General features: G+C 46.8%; 2 protein-coding genes across 2 annotated transcripts in view; both read right to left on the reverse strand.

Annotated features, from left to right (window-relative positions):
* Positions 1–21,318, reverse strand: part of LOC116994219 (interferon-induced very large GTPase 1-like) — a 122,918-nt gene extending 101,600 nt beyond the window's left edge. The window contains exon 1 of the mRNA XM_033055751.1: positions 21,278–21,318. The gene's annotated coding sequence lies outside the window, so the exon portion shown is untranslated. The remainder of the gene's footprint in view (positions 1–21,277) is intronic.
* LOC116994222 (interferon-induced very large GTPase 1-like) lies at positions 3,750–23,866 on the reverse strand. The gene is made up of 2 exons (XM_033055758.1): positions 23,314–23,866; positions 3,750–17,460 (listed from the first exon to the last, which is right to left on the reverse strand). Exon 2 carries the CDS (start codon positions 17,456–17,458, stop codon positions 10,148–10,150), a length of 7,311 nt encoding a protein of 2,436 aa, XP_032911649.1. The 5' UTR covers positions 17,459–17,460; positions 23,314–23,866; the 3' UTR covers positions 3,750–10,147.
* Between the last annotated feature and the right edge of the window lie 1,313 nt (positions 23,867–25,179).

Consider the following 25,179-nt stretch of genomic DNA (forward strand, 5'->3'; position numbering starts at 1 on the left):
GCAGTGTGTGTGACCCCTTGGGCTCCCCACCCAAAGCTGTCCTTAATAAAGGCCTTGAAATGGAGCTGGTCTCCTGGCCCACGTATTTCAACTTGGGGGCTTATCTGGGATAGCCACACCAAAAGAGGACCAACGATGGAATGGCCGCCCACCCTGTCGGGCCTCTAGGGACAGGTGCCTACACCAGATCAGAGGTCAGCCTGGGACCCGCGACGCAGAGGAGCGCTGGGATCAGGTAAGAGATCAGCAGCGAGTGTGGTGTGAGTGAGACAGGGGCTGGCAGCTCAGACCCCTGAAGTGAGTGTGGACCTCCTTGTACCGCGGTTCTGGACTCCGTGAGTGGGCTGGCCAGGAACGGAGGAAAGCGAGGGAGGCCTAACAAGGCCCAGAGAAACAGGTGAGGCACCTCTGGGGACAAAGAGGGCCCCCTCTGGGTGTGTGGAGGCCGTCAGTGTGAGTGGCACACAAAAGGGGGTACGCCCCCATTAGTCTGAGCTATGCAGCCTAGGTGACTCCGGGTGTGCAGAGGCCTAGGCATTGTGTGAGTGGCACGCATTGCTAGGGATAACACCTTATAGCTCAGTGACCCTGGTAGAATGACCATCAGCTATAGGAGGGCCCTCTCAACATCTACGTGGTGGGGGAGGTTTTGGGCTGGTTTCACGGGCTCTGGGCTGGGAACCTTTATTGCAAGAACGTCCCTGGGGCAGTGAGATTAGCACCTTATAGCTCGGTGACCCTGGTAAGAAGGCCACCGACTGTAAGAGGGCGCTCTTGATTAGTTGGATCGAGATGGAGGATTTGGTTCCACAGTAGTTTGTTTTACTTAAAAGATTGTCATTTTATCATGTAAACTGAGATTTCTGTTTCATACCTTATTTAATTTAGGAACCTGCCATTTTATTTCTCATAGTATTTTGTTTGAGAACTGCCATCTTTGTTTCATTTCTTACATAGTTTATATGTCTGTCATTTTTATTTCTTGAAACCACCATTTTTTTTATTCCTACACTATCTCCTATTTATTTTATCTCCCACGATATTTTATTTTGAAACTGTTAGCTTTATTTATTAATAAATAAATGTCTTTATTTTGTTTCCCACACTATTTCTTTAAACAGCCATATACTTTTATTTTGTTTCTTACACTATTTTATTTCTATTATTACAAACATTTACACTACTTTGTTTATATTATCTTTGCATTTTGTGTTATTGCTACCTAAGTAAAATATTAATTTGTTCTGTGATTTTCTGGGGTTTGAGCTTTTGTTTCTATTCTGATTATGGGACAGTGTGCAGGGAAAAGTGCAGGAATGTTAAGGAAGAGAAAGACCTCGTTTAAGAATATTCTTACAGATAGCCCCTTGGGGGAAATCTTAGATGATTGGGATAGAAGAGATTTGGACAAAATAAAAATGGTAGAATACTGTACGGAAATTTGGCCTAAGGAAAGTATTTCAGAGGGACCTGTTTATTGGCCATGGTACGGGTCTAAAGAAAAATGGTTACAAGTAGCCTTAAATAAGCATGTTTATTTAACAAGAGTATTAGATACAGAGGAAATAAAATAGGCAGCTTATTGGTTAGAACATGTGGAGAAGGATAATAAAGTGAAGTGTATAAAGTGTCCAAGGAGCAAGAGGCAGAAAATGAGACAACATGTGGAAAGGGGTTGGATCCCTTTGATTGCCTCCCACCGACTCCCTCCTTTGTCAGGGCTATCTCCTCCAGCCCAACATACAACCTTAACGGTTTACCCTATTTTAACCTCTACTACCTCAACTGTATCATCTCCACCATTGTTTACGTCTCCAGAACATACTTCTCTTATTTCCCCTGTACACCTCTTTTCACTTCCTAATTCCCAAGTGTCACCTCCCATTCTCCCAGGTCCCCTTCCAGCTCTTCAGGTTCCCACAGATGCCTTGGCACTCTCTCCCCCTACCTCTGTAATTCAACTCTGTCCCTCCAACCCCTAACATCCCAAGGTATTCCTATTCCCATCTCTGCCCCCAATAACTCCCAAAGAGCTCCTCCTTGTATCGAGGAAGAAATGTCAGGTATGCTAGATGGTGACCTAAAAGGTCACAGCTATAAGACCAGATATCAGACCAGAAGATGTCAGGATGAGGAGAGAAAATCCAAATGGATGTTACCTTTGAGGTAAGTACCCATGGGAGGTGCTAGAGGAGGCACAGGCTTGGTTAAAACACCATTGACTGCCTCAGAGGTGAGGAGTTTTAAGAAAGAGATAAAAAGTTTATTAGAGGACCCAATAGAACTATCATAGCAACTGGATCCGTTCTTGGGTCCTAATATATACACATGGGAGGAATTAAGTTCAATTTTAGGTATACTCTTTTCTCCAGAGGAAATTCAATTAATTTGGACTGTGGCAATGAGAATGGTCTTAGGGGAGAGGAAAAAATACCACAAAATCCACCATACTGGGATCCAAATGAAGACGATGGGAGGAGAAATATGAGGGAGTACAGAACTTTCATTATAAGAGGGATACGAGAGGTAGTCCTCAGAGCTAGCAATGCCAAATTAGCATTTGAGAGTCAACAGGAAAAGGACGAGTCACCAAGTGTATGACTGGAAAGATTAAAAAGAAACTTTCAGCTGTATTCTAGTGTGGACCCAGAGAGTCCAGAAGGACAAGTGTTAATAAAAATTCAATTTGTAACTAAAGCTTGGGTAGATATCAGGAGGAAATTAGAAAAGTGGGACAATTGACAAGAAAAGGGTTTGAATGAGTTGTTATGAGAGGCACAAAAAGTATATCTAAGGAGAGAGGAAGAAAAGACTAAGATGAAGGCGAAAATCATGGTGGCATGATTGTGAGAGAGAGCGTGGGAACTGGAAAAAGCGAACCAACAGGGGCTAGAAAAATTGAGCCAAGGGAGACTGGAAGAAGCAAACCAAAAGGAAAAGTAGAAGAAGAGAAAGAACTAGGCAGGGGCAGGAAAACATCAGGAACAGTTCTTGTTTGCTACTATTGTAATGGAAGAGGTCATATAAAAAGATACTGCAGAAAAAGGGAATGGGATGAAGCAACGGAAAAAGAGTAGGATGCTTTGGAGAAGATCTTAAAAGGGGAAGATTAGGGGTGTCAGGGGCTCTATACTCTGAGAAAGAAAACTGAACATCTGAATGAGCCCCTGGTAAACTTAGACATTGGCCCTCAGAGCAAAGATTATGAATTTTTAGTGGACACTGGAGCAGATAGAATGAGTGTTAAAGAAATACCGGAAGGATGTAAATTAAGTGAGCGAAAATGTAAAATTAAAGATGCTGAGAATAATCTTTTTGAAGTATTTATTACAGAAAGGGTGCAAATAAAAGGGAACTTTAGGGAAGGGCATGCAGACCTGTTGTACATGCCGGGACTAGAAAGCAATGTTTTAGGCCGAGATTTACAAGTGCAATTGAATATAGGTGTGGTAACAGAAGGAGGGCGTATGGTAGCTAAAATAATGATGTTAAAAGAAAAAGTTGAAAAAGGTATAGATCCAAGAGTGTGGGCAGAAGAAGGAGGCCATGGATTGTTGAATATTCCTCCCTGTCCTAGTTTAGGGATCAGGTACTGCCAGGAAAAAAAAGCAGGAGCTTTTCCTAAAATGGAGAGTGAAAATTCTCTCCCTCCAATTTATTATAATTTGGAAATTAATGGGCTCTCAGGCAAAGGTATGGGTTTAGGAATAACAGTTCTTTATTGATATATCTACAAGACAAAACAAGAACAACGTCAGCTATGAAAAATCAGCAACAAAAACAGAATAAAACTCAGTCCCAGTCCCTTTTCCAGTCACACTCTTCTCCTCTACACGATCCCGGTGGAGAGTGGGGTGGACCCCTCGCAGCCGTGGCAGCAGCAGCAGAAGCAGGGAGGTGAGGCAGCAGCGACAGGGCCATGTCCCAGGTGGGAGAAGGGTGAAGGAAGACTCCGCTCACCGTTTGGTCCTGGTTATCAGCGCTGTTCCCAGAAGCAGGAGGCTGTAGCGGTGCAGGGGAAATCCAACCACAGAGAAACCTCTCTCCTTGGCGTTCTGACCGGCGAGAGACTTTCCCCCAGAAGGAAGAAAACAACCAAGCATCCGCCCCAGCTCCTCAAACCCCACCACCCATCCCTGTTGTCTTGAGCAATTACAAGCTAAGGGACCTGCCCCAGCTGGCTTCCTTAGCATGATAATGAGAAAAATTCTCCACCGAGGGAAAGAGTAATAACCCCCACAACCCTGCCATAAAAATTAGGATGAAATATACCAATATACCACCAATAAGGGTCAGGCAATACCATCCTTCTGCAGATGGAAAACAAAGGTTAATACCAGTAATTAAGAGTTTAATTGAAGGTGGAATTTCAGCACCGTGTATGTCTCCACATAAGACCCCAATATTGCCAGTAAAAAAAAAAAAAATGGTAGGTATAGACTCGTACAAGAGGAGTAAATAAACAATCACTTATTTTCCAGTGGTAGCCAATCAATATAACTTGTTGAGCAAAGTATCATCAAAGCATGCATGGTTCAGTGTAATTGACTTGAAGGATGCTTTTTGGTCCTGTCCTTTGGAAAAGGAAAGTAGAGGGTGGTTTGCCTTTGCAGGGCAAGATGAAGACACTGGGAGAAAGCAACAATTACAATGGACCAGGTCACCACAGGGATTTACAGCATCACCTAATTTATTTAGTCAAGCCCTGGAAGTATTAATAAAGCAATTTGCACCAAGTGGACAAACACAGGTTCTGCAATATGTGGATGATTTAATAGTTTCAGGAGAATTAAAGGAAGATGTCCAAAAGACCACAGTCAAATTATTGAACTTCTTAGGGGATAAGAGCCTAATGGTGTCCAAAAAGAAATTACAATTTGTGGAACCAGAAGTGAAATATTTAGGACATCTAATTGGAAAAGGATACAAAAAGTTAGAACCAAGTAGAGTTCAAGGGATATTGTCATTGCCAGCACCAAAAACCAAAACAGATATAAGGAAATTATTAGGGTTAATTGGCTACTGTAAATTATGGATAGATGGTCATACAAAATCAGTTAAATTTTTATATGACAAGTTAATAAAAGATGAACCCATGGATTGGAATGAAAAAGATAAAAGAAAATTGACTGAACTGAAAGAAAAATTAACGCCTGTTCCAGTATTAAGTTTACGTGATTTGGATGGGTTATTTGAACTATTTGTTAATCTCAAAGAAGGAGTGGCTTATGGAGTCATTGTACAGGAGCAATGTGGAGTTCAGAAACCTATAGCCTATGTGTCCAAACTTATCAGACCCAGGCATTAGGGGATTGCTGAGCTGTCTCCAGGCAGCAGCAGCCGCCGCAGTGACCTTAGTAGAAGAAAATTTCCAAAGTGGACCTTTGGAAACAAAATCAAAGTGTACACTCCACGTGTCCTTAAAAGCATATTGAATAAAAAGCATATTGAATAAAAGAACTAGCCAATGGATCTCAGATAGCAGACTCCTAAAATATGAACTGATTTTGAATGACAATGAAAATTTGGATTTGGCCACCACAAGAGCCAAAAAATCCAGCACAATTCTTATATGGTGAACCAGAAGAAGAATTAGAACACTGGTGTCTGGAAACCATAGATTTACAAACAAAAGTTAGAGAAGACCTTTTGGAATACCCATTGATTGGAGGGGAGATCTTCTTTCTAGATCGCTCATCAAGGGTCATAGATGGAAAAAGAGTATCAGGATATGCAATTGTTGACAGACAAAATATGACTGTAGTAGAAAAAGGAAAACTTCCTGCTAATTGGTCCACACAGTGTTGTGAGATCTATGCTCTATTAAAAGGATTTAAATGGCTAAATTACAAAAGTGGAACTATTTATACAGACTCAAGATACGCTTACGGAGTTGTACACACATTTGGAAAAATCTGAACTGAAAGAGGATTTACTAATTCAAAGGGAAATACATTGATCCATGAGGGACTAGTTAAAGCAGTGCTGGAGGCCCTGAGGTCCACTGGAAATAGCAGTGGTACATGTGAAGGGACACCAAGAAGGGGACTCAAATAGAAGGGAATAACCTGGCAGACCAGTTAGCCAAGAGAGCTGCTATGGAAGAGACAGAAAAGGTCCTTCAGTTAAGGGAGGTGGAAGGCAAAGAAGATGGAGACAAAACAGATGAGGATATACTGATATTTAGTGAAAAAGAGCAAGAAGAATTACAAAAACATGCTGCTATTAAAAATAGCAAGGGGGAATGGAAAATGCCCGACGGAAGGCAAATACTAAATAAAGCATTGGCAAGAAAAATACTAGAAAACCTGCATGCCTCAACTCATTGGGGAACACAGGCTTTGTATGATCATTTTAGGAGAACATATGTGTGTATTGGAGTATTTGAAATTGCTAAAACCATAACATGGGAGTGCATGATTTGTCAAAGAATAAATTAAAAAATAATGTGACGACTGCCCAAGAGGGAGAAGAATTGGCAATAAGACCCTTTCAAAATATACAAATAGACTTTACAGAGTTACCCTGAGTACAAAGGTTTAAATATCTATTGGTAATAGTAGACCTTTTAATGGATTGGGTTGAGGCATATCCAACCATGAAAGCAACAGCAGAGGTGGTCAGTAGGATCTTATTAGAGCAAATTGTACCAAGATATGGGATAATAAATACTATTGACTTGGATAGAGGTCCACATTTTACAGCAAAACTTTTACATTAAATGACAAATGCTTTTAAATATTGCATGGAAGCTCCATACCCCCTGGAGACCACAGAGTTCTGGAAGGGTTGAAAGAATGAACCAAGCATTGAAAAATGGCTCTCACGAAAATAATACAAGAAACAAAGATGAATTGGTTTAAGTGCCTTCCCCTAGCCTTAATGAGAGTAAGGACAAAACCAAGGGCAGACATAGGAGTTTCTCCCTAGGAACTGATGTTTGGCTTACCCTTCTTAACCACCTCAGGTAACACCAGAACGTACAAAGAAGGAGAGCAAAGTGTAAAGAGATACATACAAGTTATAACAAGCACCTTAGAAGAATTAAGAAAGAAAGGCTATCTCCCCCAGACTATACCTATTGATTTCAAGATCCACAAATTCTAACCTGGGGACTGGGTTTTAATCAAGGCCTGGAAAGAGCAACCATTAATCCCAAAATGGGAAGGTCCCTTCCAATTTCTAGTAACCACAGAAATGGTTGTCCAAACACAGAAAACAGGATGGACTCACATCTCTAGAGTGAAGGGACCAGTCTCTGCATCTACTGAACGAACTTCTGTTCCCACTTAACGGACGTCAACCAAAGTGACAGATAACAAATTAATACTGAGAAAGAAACCATGTGAAAGATTTTCTAAGTAAACAAAATTTGACCAACGAGCCATAAAGATATCTATCAAGAGTTTATAATGTATTTACAGAGGATGCATGCATTTTTAAAGTTTACAGTAATCTATGTTAGTAGCCATAAAGAAATCTATCGAATGTTTATAATATAGTTAAGAAAGATTTAACTTATTAGTATGTATGCCTTTTTCAAGTTTTTAAATGATTTATATTAGGAGCCATAAAGAAATCTATTGAGTGTTTATCATATATTTATTTAACTTACTAGGATGTATGCCTTTTTAAAGTTTTAAGTTATTTCTATCATTAACTGCAAAGTATTAGATGGTACGTTTTTAACTGCTGGTATTTCTTGTTACAGATCCTAAATTCTGGAAAAGATAGAACATTCTCCCACACATCTAGCAATCAGACCCTAAAGACAGCAGGAATAAAGCTGATACAAAAAGGGAAAGTGAACTCCTCTAATAAGAAGTATAATAGTAGACAGTAAGAACATTGCAGCAGGGGGAAAGATAGGATCAGGGTAAACTTTTGCCACATAGAGTCGTTGATCCTTTGAATGCGATTAAAAAAGGGGGGAGACATGTGTGGGAAAGTGCCCTGTACCGGACCCCTGTTTGTATTAACCCTCCTAGTGATGGGCATTCAAAGAGAAGGAACTACATTGTGTGATAAATGTTACTATCCATTGTATGCAGGAGACTCCCAGATAGCCATCCTCAGAACCCACTCTAACCCCAGCCCTAATTGTGCCAATTTTTTACAGCTAACAACTTGTGTTGAGGACAGTAAAAACTATTGGCTATAGGAAAATACAGGGAATTGTAAACAAAAAATTGCTGGGAGAATGTCCTATCAAAGAAAAGTGGATCTACTCTGAAAAGAAACCTGTTTAAAAAAAAAGAAAAACAAGAAGGGAACCAGAACTCAGAAACAGCCAAAGAAGTTTATAAGAAATATCAGAGACTTCAAAAACTATACCAAGTTTATGAAGAAACAGATTGATTTAAATGATTGATGTGGGCTTAAGCCTGATAAAAGTTTTAGAGGGGGGAGTTGCTATAAATGAACTGTTGCTGATGTTTGTGTTGATGTATGTCTCCCCACTTGACTAGAATTGTTTGTGTTGACTATTTATTGTTAATGTTCTATGTCTTTGTAAATTGTTAATGTTCCTAGCTGTTTGTCCCTTCCCCCATCCCAGTAGCTACCCTTGTATCCACACCCAACTCCACTACTCCCTCTAAAACGGTGTGTGACAGCAAAGGCTCATGGGGCACCATTCAGTGGTAAAAACCCCTAAAAACAATGAGCCAACATAACATGCAAGACTAAGAATGGTACCCCTAGGTTGAGAAAATAGTGCAGAAGAAGAAATCACTAACCAGAGTTTCTTTACCATGTCGACACAACTTAATAGCACTCAGCTGGCATGACACACCCAGACCACAAGCCAGCAGATGTCTTCCTGAGGTCTCCTGTGAGGAAGGAAGGTCCAGCTCTTCTGAGAGATAAAGCTGTGCACCTCCTCCTCAGCATTGTCCGCTGGGAGCAGGGAGCAGAGGTGGTGTGTGTGAGCCCTTGGGCTCCATACCCAAAGCTGTCCTTAATAAAGGCCTTGAAAAGGAGCTGGTCTCCTGGCCCATTTATTTCATTGACCATACAGTCCCAATTAAAGCAGAAGCAGCTCTCTGGTGCACAGTCCTGGGCAGAGGCAGGAGCAGCAGTTCTCTGGTATAGAATCCTGGGTAGAGGTAGAAGCTGTGGCCTGGTACAGAGTCTCAAGCAGAGGCAGAAGCTGCAGTCTAAAACAGAGTCCTGAGGAGAGTCAGATGCTCCCTGGTCATTCTTCTTCTGTTCTCCTCTTCTTCTTCATCATCTTCTTTCATGTGGTGGTAGTGATGATGATGATGGTGGAGGAAGAGAAAGAGCAAGAGAGGGAGCCTCTCCCCAATGCACAGATTTTTATTTACAAATTACCTAAGAGCTAAAAACATGAACCTGTAGCATTTCTTATAGACCTGTTAGGTTTCTGTTTCCATAATACAAAAGTTTATATAAAATTTGTGTATATATCCTATCTGTTCTATCTGAAAAATGTAGGTAATATCCTTACTATGTTTTTATTATGTCTAAAACAATAGTTTTGAGCTGTCACTGAAGCTTGTTTTTGTACGTTGTTTTTTCAAAGTTTCTAAGGATTTTGCTCTTTAAGACACTTAAAACATATATTTACTTACTTAAAACTAAGATTTATACTTTTACTTCACGTCTACACAACTTAATAATATTTCTACTTAGTTAAAACTAAAGATTACACCTCTACTTCGTGTCTGTGTGGCTTATTTCTCTAAAGACTTGAATTCAATTCCTACATACTGTTCTCTCTCTGAGGGACTTTGAGAGGCCTCTGTTTTAACACTCCAACAGTCCCTTCTTGTCTCACAGCAGCTGAGCCAAGGGGTGCTTTGAGTGCTGCCTTTGCCCTTGGGCTCAGGCTTGGCCACAAGGCTGATCACCCCAAGGAGGGGTTTGGTTTGGCTCTAGGACAAAGCAGAAGGAAATGTTTGTGGCAGGCAGGCAGGAGGATTCTGGGTTTCTCATGAAGTGAGGGAATTGCAGAGAGGTGGCTGCAGCAATGCACCTCATTTCACCAAATTTGGGAAAAATTGGATACCACTGTCCTCTTTGGGTATGAGAACGTTGTTATTGTAACTGCATTTTGTGGAGAGCCTGGTACAAAGTTCTCCTAAGCTGCAAAGCCACTGTGGTTCTTCCTTCCCATGGATGTGGCCTAACACCGCTCCAGCTCAGACAGTGCTTCCTGCTTGGTAATTCTGTGCCACGCATAAGGGATTTCTCCTTTGCCCTGAAATTTCTGACTGTACAAGGCTTCCAGCTGTGTCCTGAAATGGGACACAAACCATTTCCAGTACGCCTGCATGGATGAATCCGGAAGAATTCTCCACGTGGAAACAGGAGGTCCAGCATTACGGTATGTTCTGTAAGGTGTCCATGGCTGGTAATCATGAAATCTGAAGCTGCAGTCACTTGCAACAGAGCTGGAACAAATATCAATGACGAAGTGATCTGTCCCATACCATTTGAATCCTGTCAAAGCTTGTGGGCGATGGAAGACCAGCTGATGGTCTCCATCATGGTTCTGCATGGTGTTTGTGCAGACAGCCCCACAAAAGGGACACTGCTGCCAGCACCCCGAGAAATGCTCTGCCAGGATGGTGTGAGGCTGTCTTGAAAATGAGCTCATGTCAGCATCAGCCAACTCTTTTATGAGCCTGTCCCTGAGGTCAATAAGAGATTTTGCCATGGCACTGCTCAGGAACTCAATGTCTGTGACCTCCTGGTGCTCGATGCCCTTCAGCTCACTTCTGGGCAAGTTGATCACCTCTGCCAGTTCCCCACAAAATTCATCCAGCCAAAGAGAGATTTTGTCTTCTCTGTCTTTTTTGTCTTTGACAATTTGGGTTGATAAAGAAACAGCTGACAGGATGTTTCCATAGAGAGATTCAAGGGAAGACTCTAAAAACATCCTCAGCCTGCTACTCCCATCTAAACAATGACTCTTAACTCGTCTCTCAATGTAACTCTGAAAAAACTGTTTTGGAGAGGTAAGGTACTGCTTGAAATACTCAAAATTTTCTTGTTCTGCCAGGTATCTCAGGATGCAGACTTCCAAATTGGCTCTGTTGCTCTTGAAGTCTGGGAATTTGTTTTTCATGTCCTCAGCAATGTCTCTAGCTGTCCTCTCAAAGACTGCCCGGCTAAGAGCTGGTTCAATCTTGTCACAAAGAAAAACAACAAAAGTTGTGATTGAAGTGGCTCCTTGGCAGGAAATCTGGAAACATTGGAAGAAGTCTTCTCTTTTGCGGTTCAGGTACACAACTGGGTCATTTGCCTCTTGGAATGCTTCGTGCATGGCTTTAAACCTTTCTGCTGCCATTTTGCACAGATACAGAGACAAATCTATCATGTACTCTCTGTTAAAAGTACATTTTGCATTGCTGGGGACAGAGTCAACACCTTTCTGTACTTCATTGAGTATTTCATGAATAAAATTTCGACTGTAATCCCGTTTCTCCGCCTCCTTCTTATCAATGTTTGCCTTCACACGTGCTATGATGTCATCTGTGATGTGTTGGAAGTTGATCATATCAGCATTGGAAATGCTCCTGAGTTCTGGGAAAAAGCCTAGTAACTTTTTCTTTGTGATGTGTTTCTCTATGTCAAAAGAAAATCCTCTGCATTTGGGAAATGACCTGATCCGTGCATGGAAACCTGGCTCCTTAAAGTGCTCTAGAAGGACATCTTCAATATCTGCATCGATATCTACCCATTCTGGTGGAGGAGCAGCACGGGAGACTTCAGCAATCCACTGGTTCCAGACAAGAGTAAAGTTGTCCTTCAGTTCTCTCTCACTGAGGCTCTTCCCTTTCAGAGTCACAGCCAGCTCCCTACTCCTTCTCAGGAGCTCATCTTGATATTCCAACTTCCTTGCATCCAGTTTCCTCTGCTCCTTCTGTAGCTCAGTAAGATTCCCACATTTCTTTTTTGTTTCATGAAGAAGAGTCTCTTTTAGTTCTTTCAGCTTCAGCTCTGTACTTGATTTCCACTGGACCAGTGTCTCACGGTCTTTGTCTTCCCTGAAATACTTTTCCACTTCTTTCTCAATGGCATCACTTGTCTCTTGCACCAGCCCTTCAAGGTGCTCCCTGGTGACATTCTGCAAGTCCCCATTCCGAATTTTATTGTTCAGTCTCACCTGTACATCTAAGAAGTGACTCCTCAGCCTCCAGGTCCACTGACTAAAAGCACTTTCCAGTTTCCTGTATGCAGCAATCTCCAGGGAATTCTTGAAGCTGAAAACAAAGTTTTCATTCACCAAAGCGTTCCAGAGGTCACCAATACGATCTTTCAGGCTCGAGAGCCTCAAAATGCTGCGCTGTGACTGCTGCTTGGCAGCCTGGAGGATTTTGCTCTTGAGCTGCTGGACATTCTGGCTGTAGGTGGGGTTGGGTGGTGCCATTGGGGGGTTTCCTTCCCACAGGTGAGCAAAGTAATGAATGTGGGTCTTCACATCAAAGCCAATGACATCGCTGAAGGAGGAGATGTCACAGAATTCCTGCTGGGCAGCTACCCTGGTCATTTCATCAAGCTTTTCCTGCAAACGCCTTTGTCCTTCCATGTTCTGCTCCTTGGCAGTTGCTTCTCCCACGTTTTGGTGCACAAAGAAGCAACTTGGGGAAAGATGGACTTTCTTCATCCTCAGGAAAGCCTGCACAGCGATCTGGAGAACATCTTGCATTTCTGATGGATTTTCTCCAAAGATATTGATCACAGTCAAGTTGCCAACACCAATGACAAAGGTGGCCAGCTCATTGTCATGGTTCAGGGACTGTTTATTGGCCATCTCAATGGCACGGAGTCCCTCTGTGTCAACCACAAGCACAAAATCAAAGCCCAAGTCTTGCTGCAGCTCCTGGCCCACTGGGATGAGCTGCATGAAGGCTCCACGGGTGCATCTCCCTGCGCTGACATTGAACTGCAGACCAAACGTGGCATTCAGCAGGGTGGACTTGCCTGTGCTCTGGATGCCGAGCACAGAGAGCACAAACACTCGTTTGTCCCCCAACCTCTCAATTAAGCTGTCAAAGATTGCTCCTACCCAGCGCAGGGGCAGGTAAGAAGCGTCCCCATCCATCAGCTCCACAGGATAGCCTGAAACCATCAGTTCTGCTGCAATTTCTGGCAGTTTGGCAAAATTGAATTTCTTAGAGTTCATCAATTCCAGAGCTTCATAAATCTGCCCTACTTCTCTCAGAAGGTGCTCCAGGCCAATGGATGAATCATTGATTTCATCAGAGACAGCATCCAACTGACTCAGCAATGGATCGTTCACCCTGGGATTTTTCTTGTTTTTCTTTCCTGGTTGGATTTCAGTCCATAACCTGTGATAGTCTCTCCTCAGTTCTTCAAGGCGACCACAGGACAGCTCGTCCATAAAGACCTTCATCCACTGCAGGAAATACTTCTTGGTATCTGCTGGCTGGACCTGGAGAAAGCCAAGGAATGATTTCATCAGTGGGTTGAGAGGGAAAGCTTGGTCAAGTTGCTTTCTTCTTATTGCTTTCTTCTCATACTCAATTTGGCTGCGATGATGCTCAATGCTCTTTTTTCCCTTCTCCTGTAGGCGAGTGAGTTCTTTGTCCTTTTTGCACCACTGGTACCACAGTTTTCCTTGAAGTGGCAGCAGCTGGGATTTGATCTCACACAGCTTCTCTTTCTTCAGAAGGTCCACCAGCTCCTTTGCCTTTGCTTTGGCTGTCACACACGCAGGTTGATCTGCATCCACCACGAATCCGTGCTGGCGAGCTTTGTCTGCGCAGGCCTCCAGGCTGAAACTTGGATTAGACCCTTCCAGGAGATTCCTGATAATTTTGGTCAGCTGGTCCATCAGTTCTGCTTCATTTCTGTTCTTCATCCCTATTGTTACGGTTTTGCCGGATTGTCCAATTGCAATGTTCTCTTTTTCTGTGAGAAGACAAACCAAAGGCCTTTGTGACTGCCACAGCTCCTGCAGAAGCTTTTTCCCCCTGTTGTCCATCTGCTCCGAATTGGACACAAGAGCCATATTGACAGCAGATATGTCCTGCAGGAACTGCAGCTGTGCTCCGTGATCCCTGGCATCTCCATGCAGGTTACAGAAAGCCACGCAGCTCTCAAAGGTGTCATCAGGGCTTCCACGGGGGCAGTACCAGGCGATCTCCACCACCCCTTCCATCAGCAAGCGCTCTCTGGTGCTGCCTCTGCAGTGGCGGTGGAAGAAAGTGTCGTGTTTGCGTTTGCTCAGCAGAGCGTTCAGGAGCTGAGACTTTGAAGAGGAGGCCGAGCTGCCAATGCGGATGAAGGACACGATGGGAGCCTGTGCCTGGAAGATGAGTTTGTTGTTGTAACTCTTTGTTTGGGCCTGCTTTCCTGACTTCTCTGCCTCTTTCCAGCTCCTTTGGATTTGGCTGAGGGCATAGAGTGGGAACTCGATGTGTGAAGTGCCCGGGTTGGGCAGTAGCAGAGGTAGCGCCAGTTGGCAGAACGCCAGCTTGGTTGCAAGGGTCTGTCTCAGGAAGTTATCAGCACAGTGGAAAATGGCCATCTGCAGGTCCATGGGGTGCACATGGCCGTCCCTGTTTACACAGTCAGGGGCTGCTCCCATCAGGTTATCAAGGAAGTTTTCAAAGGAGTCTGAGTTTTGGCCCTTTTCCTCTTGGATTCCTGGAATGTGTGCAAGGCCTGGGTTGTTCTCATCCCAGCAAGTCAGGTACCTCACCTGGTAATCCACAGTTAACAGCTTTTGCAAGAAGTATAATGGCAGTTCCTTGTCCTTCCTGGGCTGGCTGTCCTGGAGAGATATCTTGCAGATGGTGCGGAAATCTCCCATCCCCATTTTTCTAGGATAGTGACTTTCGAGCCCAAGGCGCTTGAGCAACTGGAGGAGTTCTTTGTTAGTAATGGCTTCATTTGCTTTGGATTGGCTGCTATCTGACTTGCATTGGGACTCACTCAGTGTTGCAGGTGTTGGAAAAGTGTCTTCCAGGTCTCTGAGTATCTTCTGCATCCTCTGTTGATCCCATTTGTCATCCAAGCACCCACTGATCAAGGAATGCAAGTCCTGTTCCAGCCTCTCCCAGTCTGTGCCTGCTCTGTGCTTTTGGAGGAGATTCTTTATCTCTGTGGACCACAAGCCTTTCATGTGATCTTCCATGAAAACTAAACGCTCCCTCTTCTGCTCAGGGGACAGCTTTTGACTTTCTGGTGTCACAGTCAGACCCGTCAGCAGAAGGGAGGCCTCAGCTCTGTCGGCATCCTGCTCCTTCAGGTTCACGTACTCCTCATGTGCCGCTTCCATTTCCTTGGCCATGTACTGAATTTCTGGGTGTCCAAGGAGGTGCTGGAAAGTGCTGCTTTCCACCTGGTACCCTGTGCTGGTCACAATCAAGAGCACCAACAGTTCCATGTCCTTCTCAGCCCGTTCCTGCAGAGACTGGAGAATGGAATAAATGGCGAGGCTGCTGGTCACAGTGGCTTTTATCTTTGCTTCGTGAACAGAAGAAGCAGAGCTTCCTGGTGCGTAGGTGACAGCATAGATGTGCTCCTTCATTTGCTGCAGTGTTTTGATGAGTTCTTCAAGGTCAGAGATTTCTGGACATCTGGGAAGCGGGTTCTGTGTCTGGAAGATCCATTGCATAATGAAAGAAGCCTCAGGGAAGTCCTTGACAGAGTAGATATGAGGATCAAGGAGGCTTCTCAACGTTACTTTGAGAGAGACGGTGTTTTCTGGAGGTGACTCCTGGCAGCTCCGCACGGTGTTCACCAGGAAGTCCTGCAGGGCTTTGTGGGACAGGCACACGTTGATCCACACACTGTGGGTCCTGGTTTTTGCATTCAGATCATGTTTAAGATCCATCAGCATGAGCAGCTTCTTTTCATCCAATGTCACCTCCCAGGCCTTCACAGTCTCCATGAAATCTCTGGCCTCTTGCACTGCACTGCCCAGTTCCTCTCCAAAAATGGTGCCAATGCTCTCATTTGTCAGCGCTCTGTACGCATCCCTGAGGGCTCTGCACATCTGACCAACAGACTCAAAATCCCCGCAGTGATTGCACAGGATGACGTCCCACACTGGGATCAACTCAAAGCCGCGGTCGATAACGCACCACGTTGTGTTATCAGACACGAGCCCCGTTTTCCACTGAGGAAGAGAAGCTGTGTCTGCTGGGCCCCCTGTGTTGACTGCGTAGAGCTGAATGGCTATATGGGAACTCTCTCCAGCTCTTCCCTGAACAGAAGCCTGTGAGATGGATTTGGAAACATCCAGGTTCCCTCCTACACTGGCCCCAACGCCACCCCAGCTGGCCCCGACAAAGCTGTTCAGTGCTTCAGACGTTTGTCGCTTCACCTCTTCCCGCTGCTCAGCTCGGAATCCTTCTGTGGACGCCTTCCACCAGAATATTCCCCCAAAGTGAAGAGGACCCTGGTTTATGTGGGACCCAAACCTGCTGAAGAAGCTCTCACACATTTTCACAAAGGTGGCGTTGTCTTCTTTCCCAGTGGCCCCCAAAATCTGTTCCATGTCTTGCAGCTCCCGAAGAGCCGCATCCGAGAGGCGAAGCTGATGCCTTTGGAAGTAGCAGGAGGCCAGGGGGACGTACTGGAACTTGGTGGTGCAGAAGTAGTTCTGCTCAGAGTGGGACTGGTGGGTGTCCTGTGACTGTGAGGAGATGCTATGATCTACACTCGATGCCAGATTCACCCCCCAGAATGAAAATTTGGAAGAAACGCTCATGCTGAACCCCAGCTGCTCCATGGACTTGGTGAAGCTGGATTCTGCTGCAGAGGAGGAGAACTCCCTCCTCTCAAGCACTGATCCTTGCTCTGGACCAGCGAGCTGGAATCCCTCAGGAACCCTGAGGAGCTGCTCTCGTGTTGCCAGCACATCTCCAGCTCTGCTGGTTCTGTAGATGCCCTGAAGGGCCAGTCCCCCCGACGCCCGCCTCAGCACCTCAGTGTCAGGGATGTTCTCCCTCCTGCCTACTGACATCTCCTGCTGCTGCTCCAGCTCCTTATGGATGCTCTCCAGCATATCTGCCAAGGGTTCCTTTGGTGATGGCCAGAACTCTTTGGGAATCTCCATGACTTGCCACAGAGTCTCTACTTCCTTCCTCAGTGCATCCTGGCTGTGGCTGCGGCTGTTGAGCATTTCTGTCAGACCATTCAGGACTTGTTTGGCCACTTCTTGCCTCTGCTTTGTCTTCTCCATGTGATCCTTCTGAATCTCTTCAGAGGCTGTTTTGTTATCTGTTATTTTCAGGAGTTTCCGGAGCGCCTTTTTCTCCCAGGGGTGCCGTACCTCACACTCCAGCTTGAGGTAGTCTTTATACTCCAGATATTGCAGGGCTTCTTTGCACTTGATTCCCAGGGTCTGTGACACTTTGGGCAGCCAGTATCCAGCATCCAGTCCTTCCTTCTGAAATGCCTCTGCCAGGAGCTGGGCCTTTGCATCTTCCTCTTGTGCGTCCTCCTGCGAAGCCATGGCTGTGGAGGAAGCAAAGAGACTTTCCCTGAGGTGTTGTCAGAGGCCCCGGCCTCCTGGCAGAGGCTCTGCAGCAGCTGCGGCCCTGGGGTTGCTCCCACCCGGCTGCTGGAGCCCAGCCTGGGATAGCACAAGAGCCAGGGTGTCCTTCCCAGCAGCCTGGATGTGCCTGCTGCTTTCCTGTTTGCAGGATGAACCCTGAAGCTGAGCGTGTGTCCCAGAGACAACACAGACACAATCAACCACAGAAACACATGCACACACAGACTCAGCCACACAACCTGCCCTGGACAAGGTGCTCCCTTCCCCGTCACCCATATCCTCCCAGCTTTACTCCTCAATCCAGAAGTGCACACACCCGGGGGCATTCCTGGCTCCCTGGAGCACTGGCACAGCCCCTCTGCCCACCCAACAGCCCTGCCTGCATCCTGCACCCTCTGCCCAGCCCCACGGCTGCCCTGCTCTCTGCCTGGCCCAGCCTGCTGCTCCCAGCACCCAGAGGCAGTGCTCACACACTCCACTCCCCCATGGCACCCCACACTCCCCAGACACACTCCCTCCTGCCCAGCACGGCCACACGGGCTCTGACCTGTGCTCCTGCTCCAGCTGCCAGCGCAGCCCCTCCCTCACCCCACTCACGCCTCTTCCCAGGAGCTGCTTCCTGGCACACTCAGGGGGGAAAATCCACGTTGTCCCTGCCCACAGCTGTGCCTGGGGCATCCTGGTGGCCATTCAGGAGAGACTGGGGACTTTGGGAGCCAACTCAGAGAGGTTCCCCCACATCATCTGCTGCTTGTTAGCCCAGACCGTCTCATCAGCCAAGTCCCCATTGGTGGCCATCTCATCCACAGCCTCCACAGAGCCACTCTGCTTAAAATCTCTGGTGACACAACTATAAGCCGCATGTTACAATACAGAGTGTGATAAAAGGTATCTATTCTATCACCATCTGTTGAGGGTGGGGGCAGTGATCCTTATCTCCGCGGGAGATATTCTGCTAATGGGCCATGCATTGAAACCACGCCTGGCATTGTTCTTTATCTTTTCACAACCCATCCTTCCTGCAGTGAGTAATTTTCTGCCAATGGTCATTGAGTCCCACTGTGAGACTGATAAAATTACTGCATCCCATTGGGAGTTGCTCCAGCCAGGGGGAAGGGCCCAACATTTCTTACCAAGATAAAAACAGAGGTTTTGGGACACTAAGGTAGCCCCTTTCTCCACTGGACTCCGAGGAAAACCGGATTTCTCCACATCCCCACTGGAGCTCCGGAGGGAAACTGCATCTTGTACAGGAGCACTGCTCCAACTGAGCCACATCTGTCACTGCAGGAGGATGCAGCCACCATGGAATGGGACTGCTGCCAACACCTTGCTTAATGGGGTGTCAGGTTGTACTCTGACTTTGTCAGGGTTTGAGGTCTGTTTCTTTGTAGTATTGTATTTCTATTTTAATTTCCCCAGAAAAGAACTGTTATTCCTAATTCCCATATCTTTGCCTGAAAGCCCCTTAATTTCAAATTTATAATAATTTGGAATGAGGGGGTTTACATTCTCCATTTCAAAGAGAAGCTCCTGCCTTTCTCAGCAGACACCTGTCCTCCAAACTAAAGCAGCAACTTTTCATTCTTTGTCCTTATATAAGCCGCACCTGATTACAAGCTGCACTTCAGGTTTGGACCAAAATTTTAGTCAAAATGGTGTGGCTTATAACCGTGAAATTACTGTACCTGCAAACCTTTAACACTGGCCTTAAGGGGAGTAGACTTCAGGCTGCTCAGGGGCGAGTTACAGAAGGCCACTGGGAAATTACTGGAAGGTGCTGGGGTCCTGTTCTGGGATGGTTCTTATCCCCATAGCCAGGTTGGTTTTGGTTTGTGTCTGCGGTTGTCACTGTTCGGCCCCCCCACCAAGTGAGGAACATCACAATGGATGAATGGTGGCCCAGGATTCTGTGTGGGGTTGGGGCCAGGGGCAGCTCTTTCCTCCAGCAGGGGTGATCAATACAGGGACCATACAGTGGTCTGACAGCGAGTCAGATCCAACATCCTCTTGCTGTGTGGTATTTTTTTGTTCTCCTCCAGGATTTTTCTTGCTTCAGCACTGTAACCAGGCTTGCAGCTTGCTTCTCTGCTCCTCCTCTACTTGGGAGTCCAGAGCCAGGAGCACCCCCCAGGCCCACCAGGTCTGACCTCAGGACCAGCCATCACTAATGAGCTGTACAAAGCAGTGATTCCCTCACCCAGCCCCCACTCCTTTGAGGTGTTTTGCTCCACTCCAGTTCACCATCCCAGCTCTGCAGTGGCACTGAGAGTGGTGCTCCCTGTGAGCTGTGCAGGGGAAGCCAACTCTCCTCTCCCCTGTGCCAGAGCCGCCATTGCCATCAGCGAGGCGTCACAGCGCCCCCTGCAGGCATGGAGGAATCATTGCACCAATGCTGCCTGGCCAGGAGCCACCAGCGCCCCTGCTGGCTGTGCCTGGAACTGCACCAAGGGGTGGCCACCTGACAGGTGAGCCAAGGCTGGGATGGCGTAGGAAATGGAAAGAGATAAACTGCCACAGACACTGAATTGGTTTGATTTGCAGCCTTGGAAAAAGCTTGGATTGATGTAAAAATAAAAGTCCACAGTAAGCCAAAGAAATTAGCAACATGTCTATAATCATAAGCAAGAATATGGCTTAAGTACATACAAAATTATTGGATAAGATGGTGAATGGTTTTGTAGTGCAGGAATGCAATTGCATAGGGTAAGCTAAGAGTTTAGATATTATAATAGAAGCATACGTGTGTACGTGTAATAGTAGCCCATTAGATAAAAGTACACAAAGTGAGGCCAAATTAAGTAAAGGTGATAGGTTAGAAAAACAAAATGAACTTCTTAGCAACTCTCCATTGGATTAGAATGTTATCTATTGCCTTGTAACAAAGAAACTTGTTACTACTCTGAGCTATGGTCAAATTCTTGCCCCTCTAAAATCTCACGACCTTTGGGGCTGATGTCTATCAGAGTAATAAATTGTTTTTAGACCAATATTAGTCCCATCCCTACATTACAGCGATGGTAATAGGATGAGGTTTCTAGTTTTATTTGTTGCTTCTGCAGTTGTTGTTTGTTTCTCTTGATATACATGTATATGAATATGGATGTGCATATGACTATGGTCATGAATATGGCCATGAATACTCCAGTAAACGCGAGCTATTCCTTTTCTTGTATCTTTGCCTGGAAGCCCCATAATTTGAAAATTACACTACAGAGAGAAGCAGTCATGGGTCACAGCCACTACAGAATCAAGAGGGAAAAGTCCTGCTTGTCACCCTAAATTTCCTTGCACAGCACATTAAGACATGGAGTTGATCAAGGACAGCCAGTTAATCTGAGCTTTTTGGATTTCAGTAAAGCTTTCCATCCTGCCTATCCCAGGACCCTGGTGTGTCCCTTGCAACTCAGGCCATTCCACCATTCCATGATTCTCATCCTAACGGTTATGGTGCTTTCACTGGTCACCGGCCTTTAAACATTTGGGGTGATTCATGCTGTCACACAACCTTGAAAATTGTCCCAGTCTCAGTTCACTTGGATACTAGAGACATTTTTTCCTTGCAAAAAATCCCTCTGAGCATTCAGCCTCCATCCCACCAAGGCCAGCCACAACACTCTTACCAGCACAGCTATTGATCCCAGGGATTTGGACTTAGCTGGAGATCTGAGGGCTCCTGAACCATTCCAGAGCCTTCAGGGGCAGCTTTCCCTCAGGAATCCCTGCAGATTTGGGCAATCTGAGCAAGGGCTTTGCGCTCTGATTGCCCTCACCCACCTCACAGCAGATGCTCCCGTTCTCCCAGCCTTGGCTTCCAGGAGACACCAGCAGCCCAGGGCCCCAGCTCAGGGGACACAGCACAGCAGCAGTGGCAGGCCTGGGGCACACGGCAGGCTGTGCAGAAGAAGATAGGAACCACTGGAGAGCTCAGGAGGGAGAGCAGCAGGAAGGAAAGGCCCAAAACCCTAAAGGAGAAGAGCAGCCAGTCAGGAGAAGGCAACCCATGAGCACGGCAGATTCATTGCAGGCAGCACTGGAGGCCAACCCTTCTCCTCCCCTGGGGACAGCAGAACAGGAAAAGCCACTGGCTCGAGAGAAGGGCAGTGCAGCAGCAGAGGAAAGCTGGGCGTGCTGGCAGAGCACAGCAGGGACTTTGGGCACCAAGTGCCCTCGCTGGGCACATGTCCAGCTGCTCCCTGGCCAGCAGAGCCCCAGTGTGGGACAGCTGCTCAGGAAGGGAACTGCTGCCTCAGGGTCACTGCTGCACCTTGTCCACTTGAGCCACTTGTCCCAGCCCTGTCCCCTCCCAAATCCTCTCCCACTGCAGCACTGCCAGCGCTGCTTCAGTCTCAGGAGCCAGAGGCTGCCCTGGACAACATTAACTCCAGCCCAGGCACAGCCTGAACCTGCCCCCAGGCACCCTTGGCAGTCCCTGCACGGCTCCCCATTGCTGCAGGAACAGGGAAAAAGCCCCAGCGACCGTGTCAGTGCCCGCAGAGAGGCACTAAGCACATTCAGGGCACAACTCGGCATCCAGTTCAGCCTTGGAAGCAAAGGAGGGAAGCAGCAAGGCTGGCAGCAGGAGCTGCCGTGGCAATGCCTGCAGCCCGTTTGATGGGAACAGCCCCCCGAGAGTGTTTTCCCCAGCCCTGCCCCCGGGAAAGGGGCTCTGGGAACACGGACACCTTTGTGGGGCTGTCCCCAGGGAGCAGAGCGCTCCGGGTGGTGCCGCTCCCACCGGGAGAGAGGAGAATGCCACCCTCCGTGCATGGCGAGGAGAAGGAAGAAGTGACTCTGGGCTGGGGCCAGAGCACGATGTGCCGTGCGTGCCCCTGATGGGCACGGAGCTGCCCTGCTCCCGAAGGAGCGGTTCGGGGGCCAGGAGCACCCCCGGCATCAGTGCCATGGCTCTGCCCTGCGGGGAGCGCAGCCATCCGGCCCCAGCTCTGAGCCCGGCCCCCTCCCAGCTCAGCCCCCGCAGCGCACACGGCTCCCCCGAGCTCCCCCAAAGCGGCTGCCAGCAAAGGCGGCTTCCTGCAGCCCTGGCTCGGAGCAGACAGCGCCCGCCCGCTGCCCTCAGAGCCCTCTGCTCCTGCCCTGCCATCTCCGCAGCCGTGGCAAACACACGCAACAGGAGGCAGGAGAGCAACAAGATCCCGCTCCCTGCTGCTCCCGGCTCCCAGCCCACAGCTCATCCCCAGGGCCCGACCTTCTCCCGCCGTGTCCCGCAGCTCCCGGGATTGCAGAACTCCAGCACAGCCCACCCAGCCCCGCTCTTTTATAGGGAGCTGCTTTCCCTTTTATCAGGGGATGGCACAAGCAAAGACTGATTTCCTGTAAATGAGATTTTTCTGCAGTACTGTGAAAGTGAAACTGCTGCTGCCAGCTTTGAGGTGAAAAAAAGTTTGTGAGAGATGGACTTGAGGATGTTGGAGGTCTTTTCCAACCTTAATGATTCTATGATCCCATGAAAGGCAGTAGAAGCAGCCACCTTCCCCCTTCGTGTCCCACCGCTTCTGGGCTGGGAGAAATCCAGCACAGCCCACCCAGCCCCACCTCTTTTGGAGGGAGCTACTTCCCCTGTTTTGGGGGCAGTGGGAGAGCAGCTCCTTCTTTCCGTAAATCATGTTTTCCTGCAGCAGTGTGAAAATGAGACTGCTGGCGCCTTGTTTGCGGTGAAAAAAATACTTGGGTGAGAGCTAGACTGCAGCGGTGCAGATCTGGGCAAACCCCAGACGTCGCCATCTCAAAAGTCATCTCCAACTTACGAGTCACCAAGCGAGCAGACAGACAACAGGCAGGCACTCACACACCTTCAGGATGGAGACATTGAGGCGTCAGGAGAAATAACAGGAAGGGTCTTTGTGCAGCATCCCAACCAGGATCTCCAGCGTTGAAGGCTCAAGAAACAAAGACCCCAGACAAAGGCAGGAGCTGGTTTAAATATGGGGTGTGAAGGGGAGGAGCACGGGACTAAGGGCCAATGGTGCAAGGGCTCAGGGCTGGTTCTAAGGTGGGGAAAATCAGAAAGGACCAACAGGAATGAGGGGTGGAGAAGCGGGAACAGGGGAGCCAATGGGAGAACAGGATGCAAAGAACATTCTGGAATTCGGGCGGATCTAAAGGATGATTTAACTTAGATTCATCTACATATTAGAGTGAAGGATTCTGGGGCAGAATCTTTCTAAACCTACTTCTCTGTCCCAAAGGGTGAGGTGCCCCTGGAGTTGAAGATTTCCAGGGTAATTGGGTTGTTACATTCCCAGCAGGCTCCTGGGTCTCCACAATGGGCTTGAGGATGTTGGAAGTGTTTTCCAACCCTAACATCTCTATGATTCCATGAAAGGCAGCAGAAGCAGCCCTCTTCTTCTTCCATGTCCAGCAGCCCCAGGGATGGGAGAAGTCCAGCACAGCCCACCCAGCCCCGGCTCTTTTGGAGGGGGCTGCATCTCCTTTTATCCGGGCAGTGGGAGAGCAGCTCCTGCTTTCACTACTGGTTTCCTGTAAATCTTGTGTTTTCCTGCAAACCAGATATTTTCCTGCAGCAATGTGAAAGTGGAACTGCTGCTGGAGCTTTTTTCCTCCCTGTGATGCTAAAACAAGGGCTAGCGCTGTTGGGTTTTGTGAAACAGCTTGTGACAAGCTCTTGACTTCTTCCCAAGGGGTTTTGGTCCTTTTAATCCTGGAAAAATTATTCCAAATTTTACTGTGTCTGGTTTCAAGGCAGTAAAAGTTGTCAGCAGTGCTTGGAATGTGTTGGAACCCTGGAAACTGAGAGTTTGAAACTTTCTGTGCTGACAGGCACTGATCCCCAAGAGAACTCTGCTTTTGACCTGAGGCCGTGGAGAAGGCTTCCAAAATTAAATTATAGATCTGGGATTATGGGTGGGTAGTTTAAATAGAAGAATGTAATATCACGTGGTGGAAAAATCAAATTTTAAGGGTTTAGAGTATTGTAATATATAAAAGCAAGATGGAGGTTTGAGGGCAGAGGTTTTCTTCTTCATGGGTCTAGGCAGTATTTTGTAATTGGATAGAAAATCCACATTGTGGGCCACAGGTGATTGCTTATTGGGTTAAAAGTAAAAATAATTTAGGTGTCTGTTCCTAATTGGACAGTTTGGCTTTAAAAGGCCTTGTAGAGAGAGAGATCCATCTCCATTTTTAGCTTGTTAGCTTGAAGGGCTGTTGAACTCACTGTAACACAGATAAGAATTAATAAACATCTGAGTCCCAACAAGAAATTCTGTCTTGCTCATTTAATCCCGACTCCAGCAGAAAAAAAATAAAAAAGATAAAATGTGATAGGAAAGGTCCCTTCCACCTTGGCTGGAGTGGAGCAGCTCCCCAGCCATTCCAGCAGACCCAATCTCCTGGATGGAACTCGTGCCCTCGTGTCCAATCCCGCCAGTCTGGAGATCTGATCTGCACATCCTGCCGGGTTTTACTGAGAGAAACGAGGAAATTATTCAAACCAACCCCTCCTTTTCCCAGGAGTGTTTCCTGGAGTGTGGCACTTGGTAGGGTCAGCCACAGAGCAGCTCACAGGGACTGATTTTGCTGCTTTGAAGTAGAGCAGCAGGTGAGGCTTGGATCCAGGTCAAGGAGGTTTCCTGATGTATTTTACCCAATTTCAATTGAATTGTGTAATTTCCTCACTCCACTTTGCCACTAGGCTG

The sequence above is a fragment of the Catharus ustulatus genome, chromosome 3 (genome assembly GCF_009819885.2).
Source record: "Catharus ustulatus isolate bCatUst1 chromosome 3, bCatUst1.pri.v2, whole genome shotgun sequence".
NCBI lineage: Eukaryota > Metazoa > Chordata > Aves > Passeriformes > Turdidae > Catharus > Catharus ustulatus.

Bases quoted from the DNA above. Each gene is read 5' to 3' on its own strand.
- LOC116994222 (XM_033055758.1), bottom strand. From the start codon at position 17,458: ATGGCTTCGCAGGAGGACGCACAAGAGGAAGATGCAAAGGCCCAGCTC.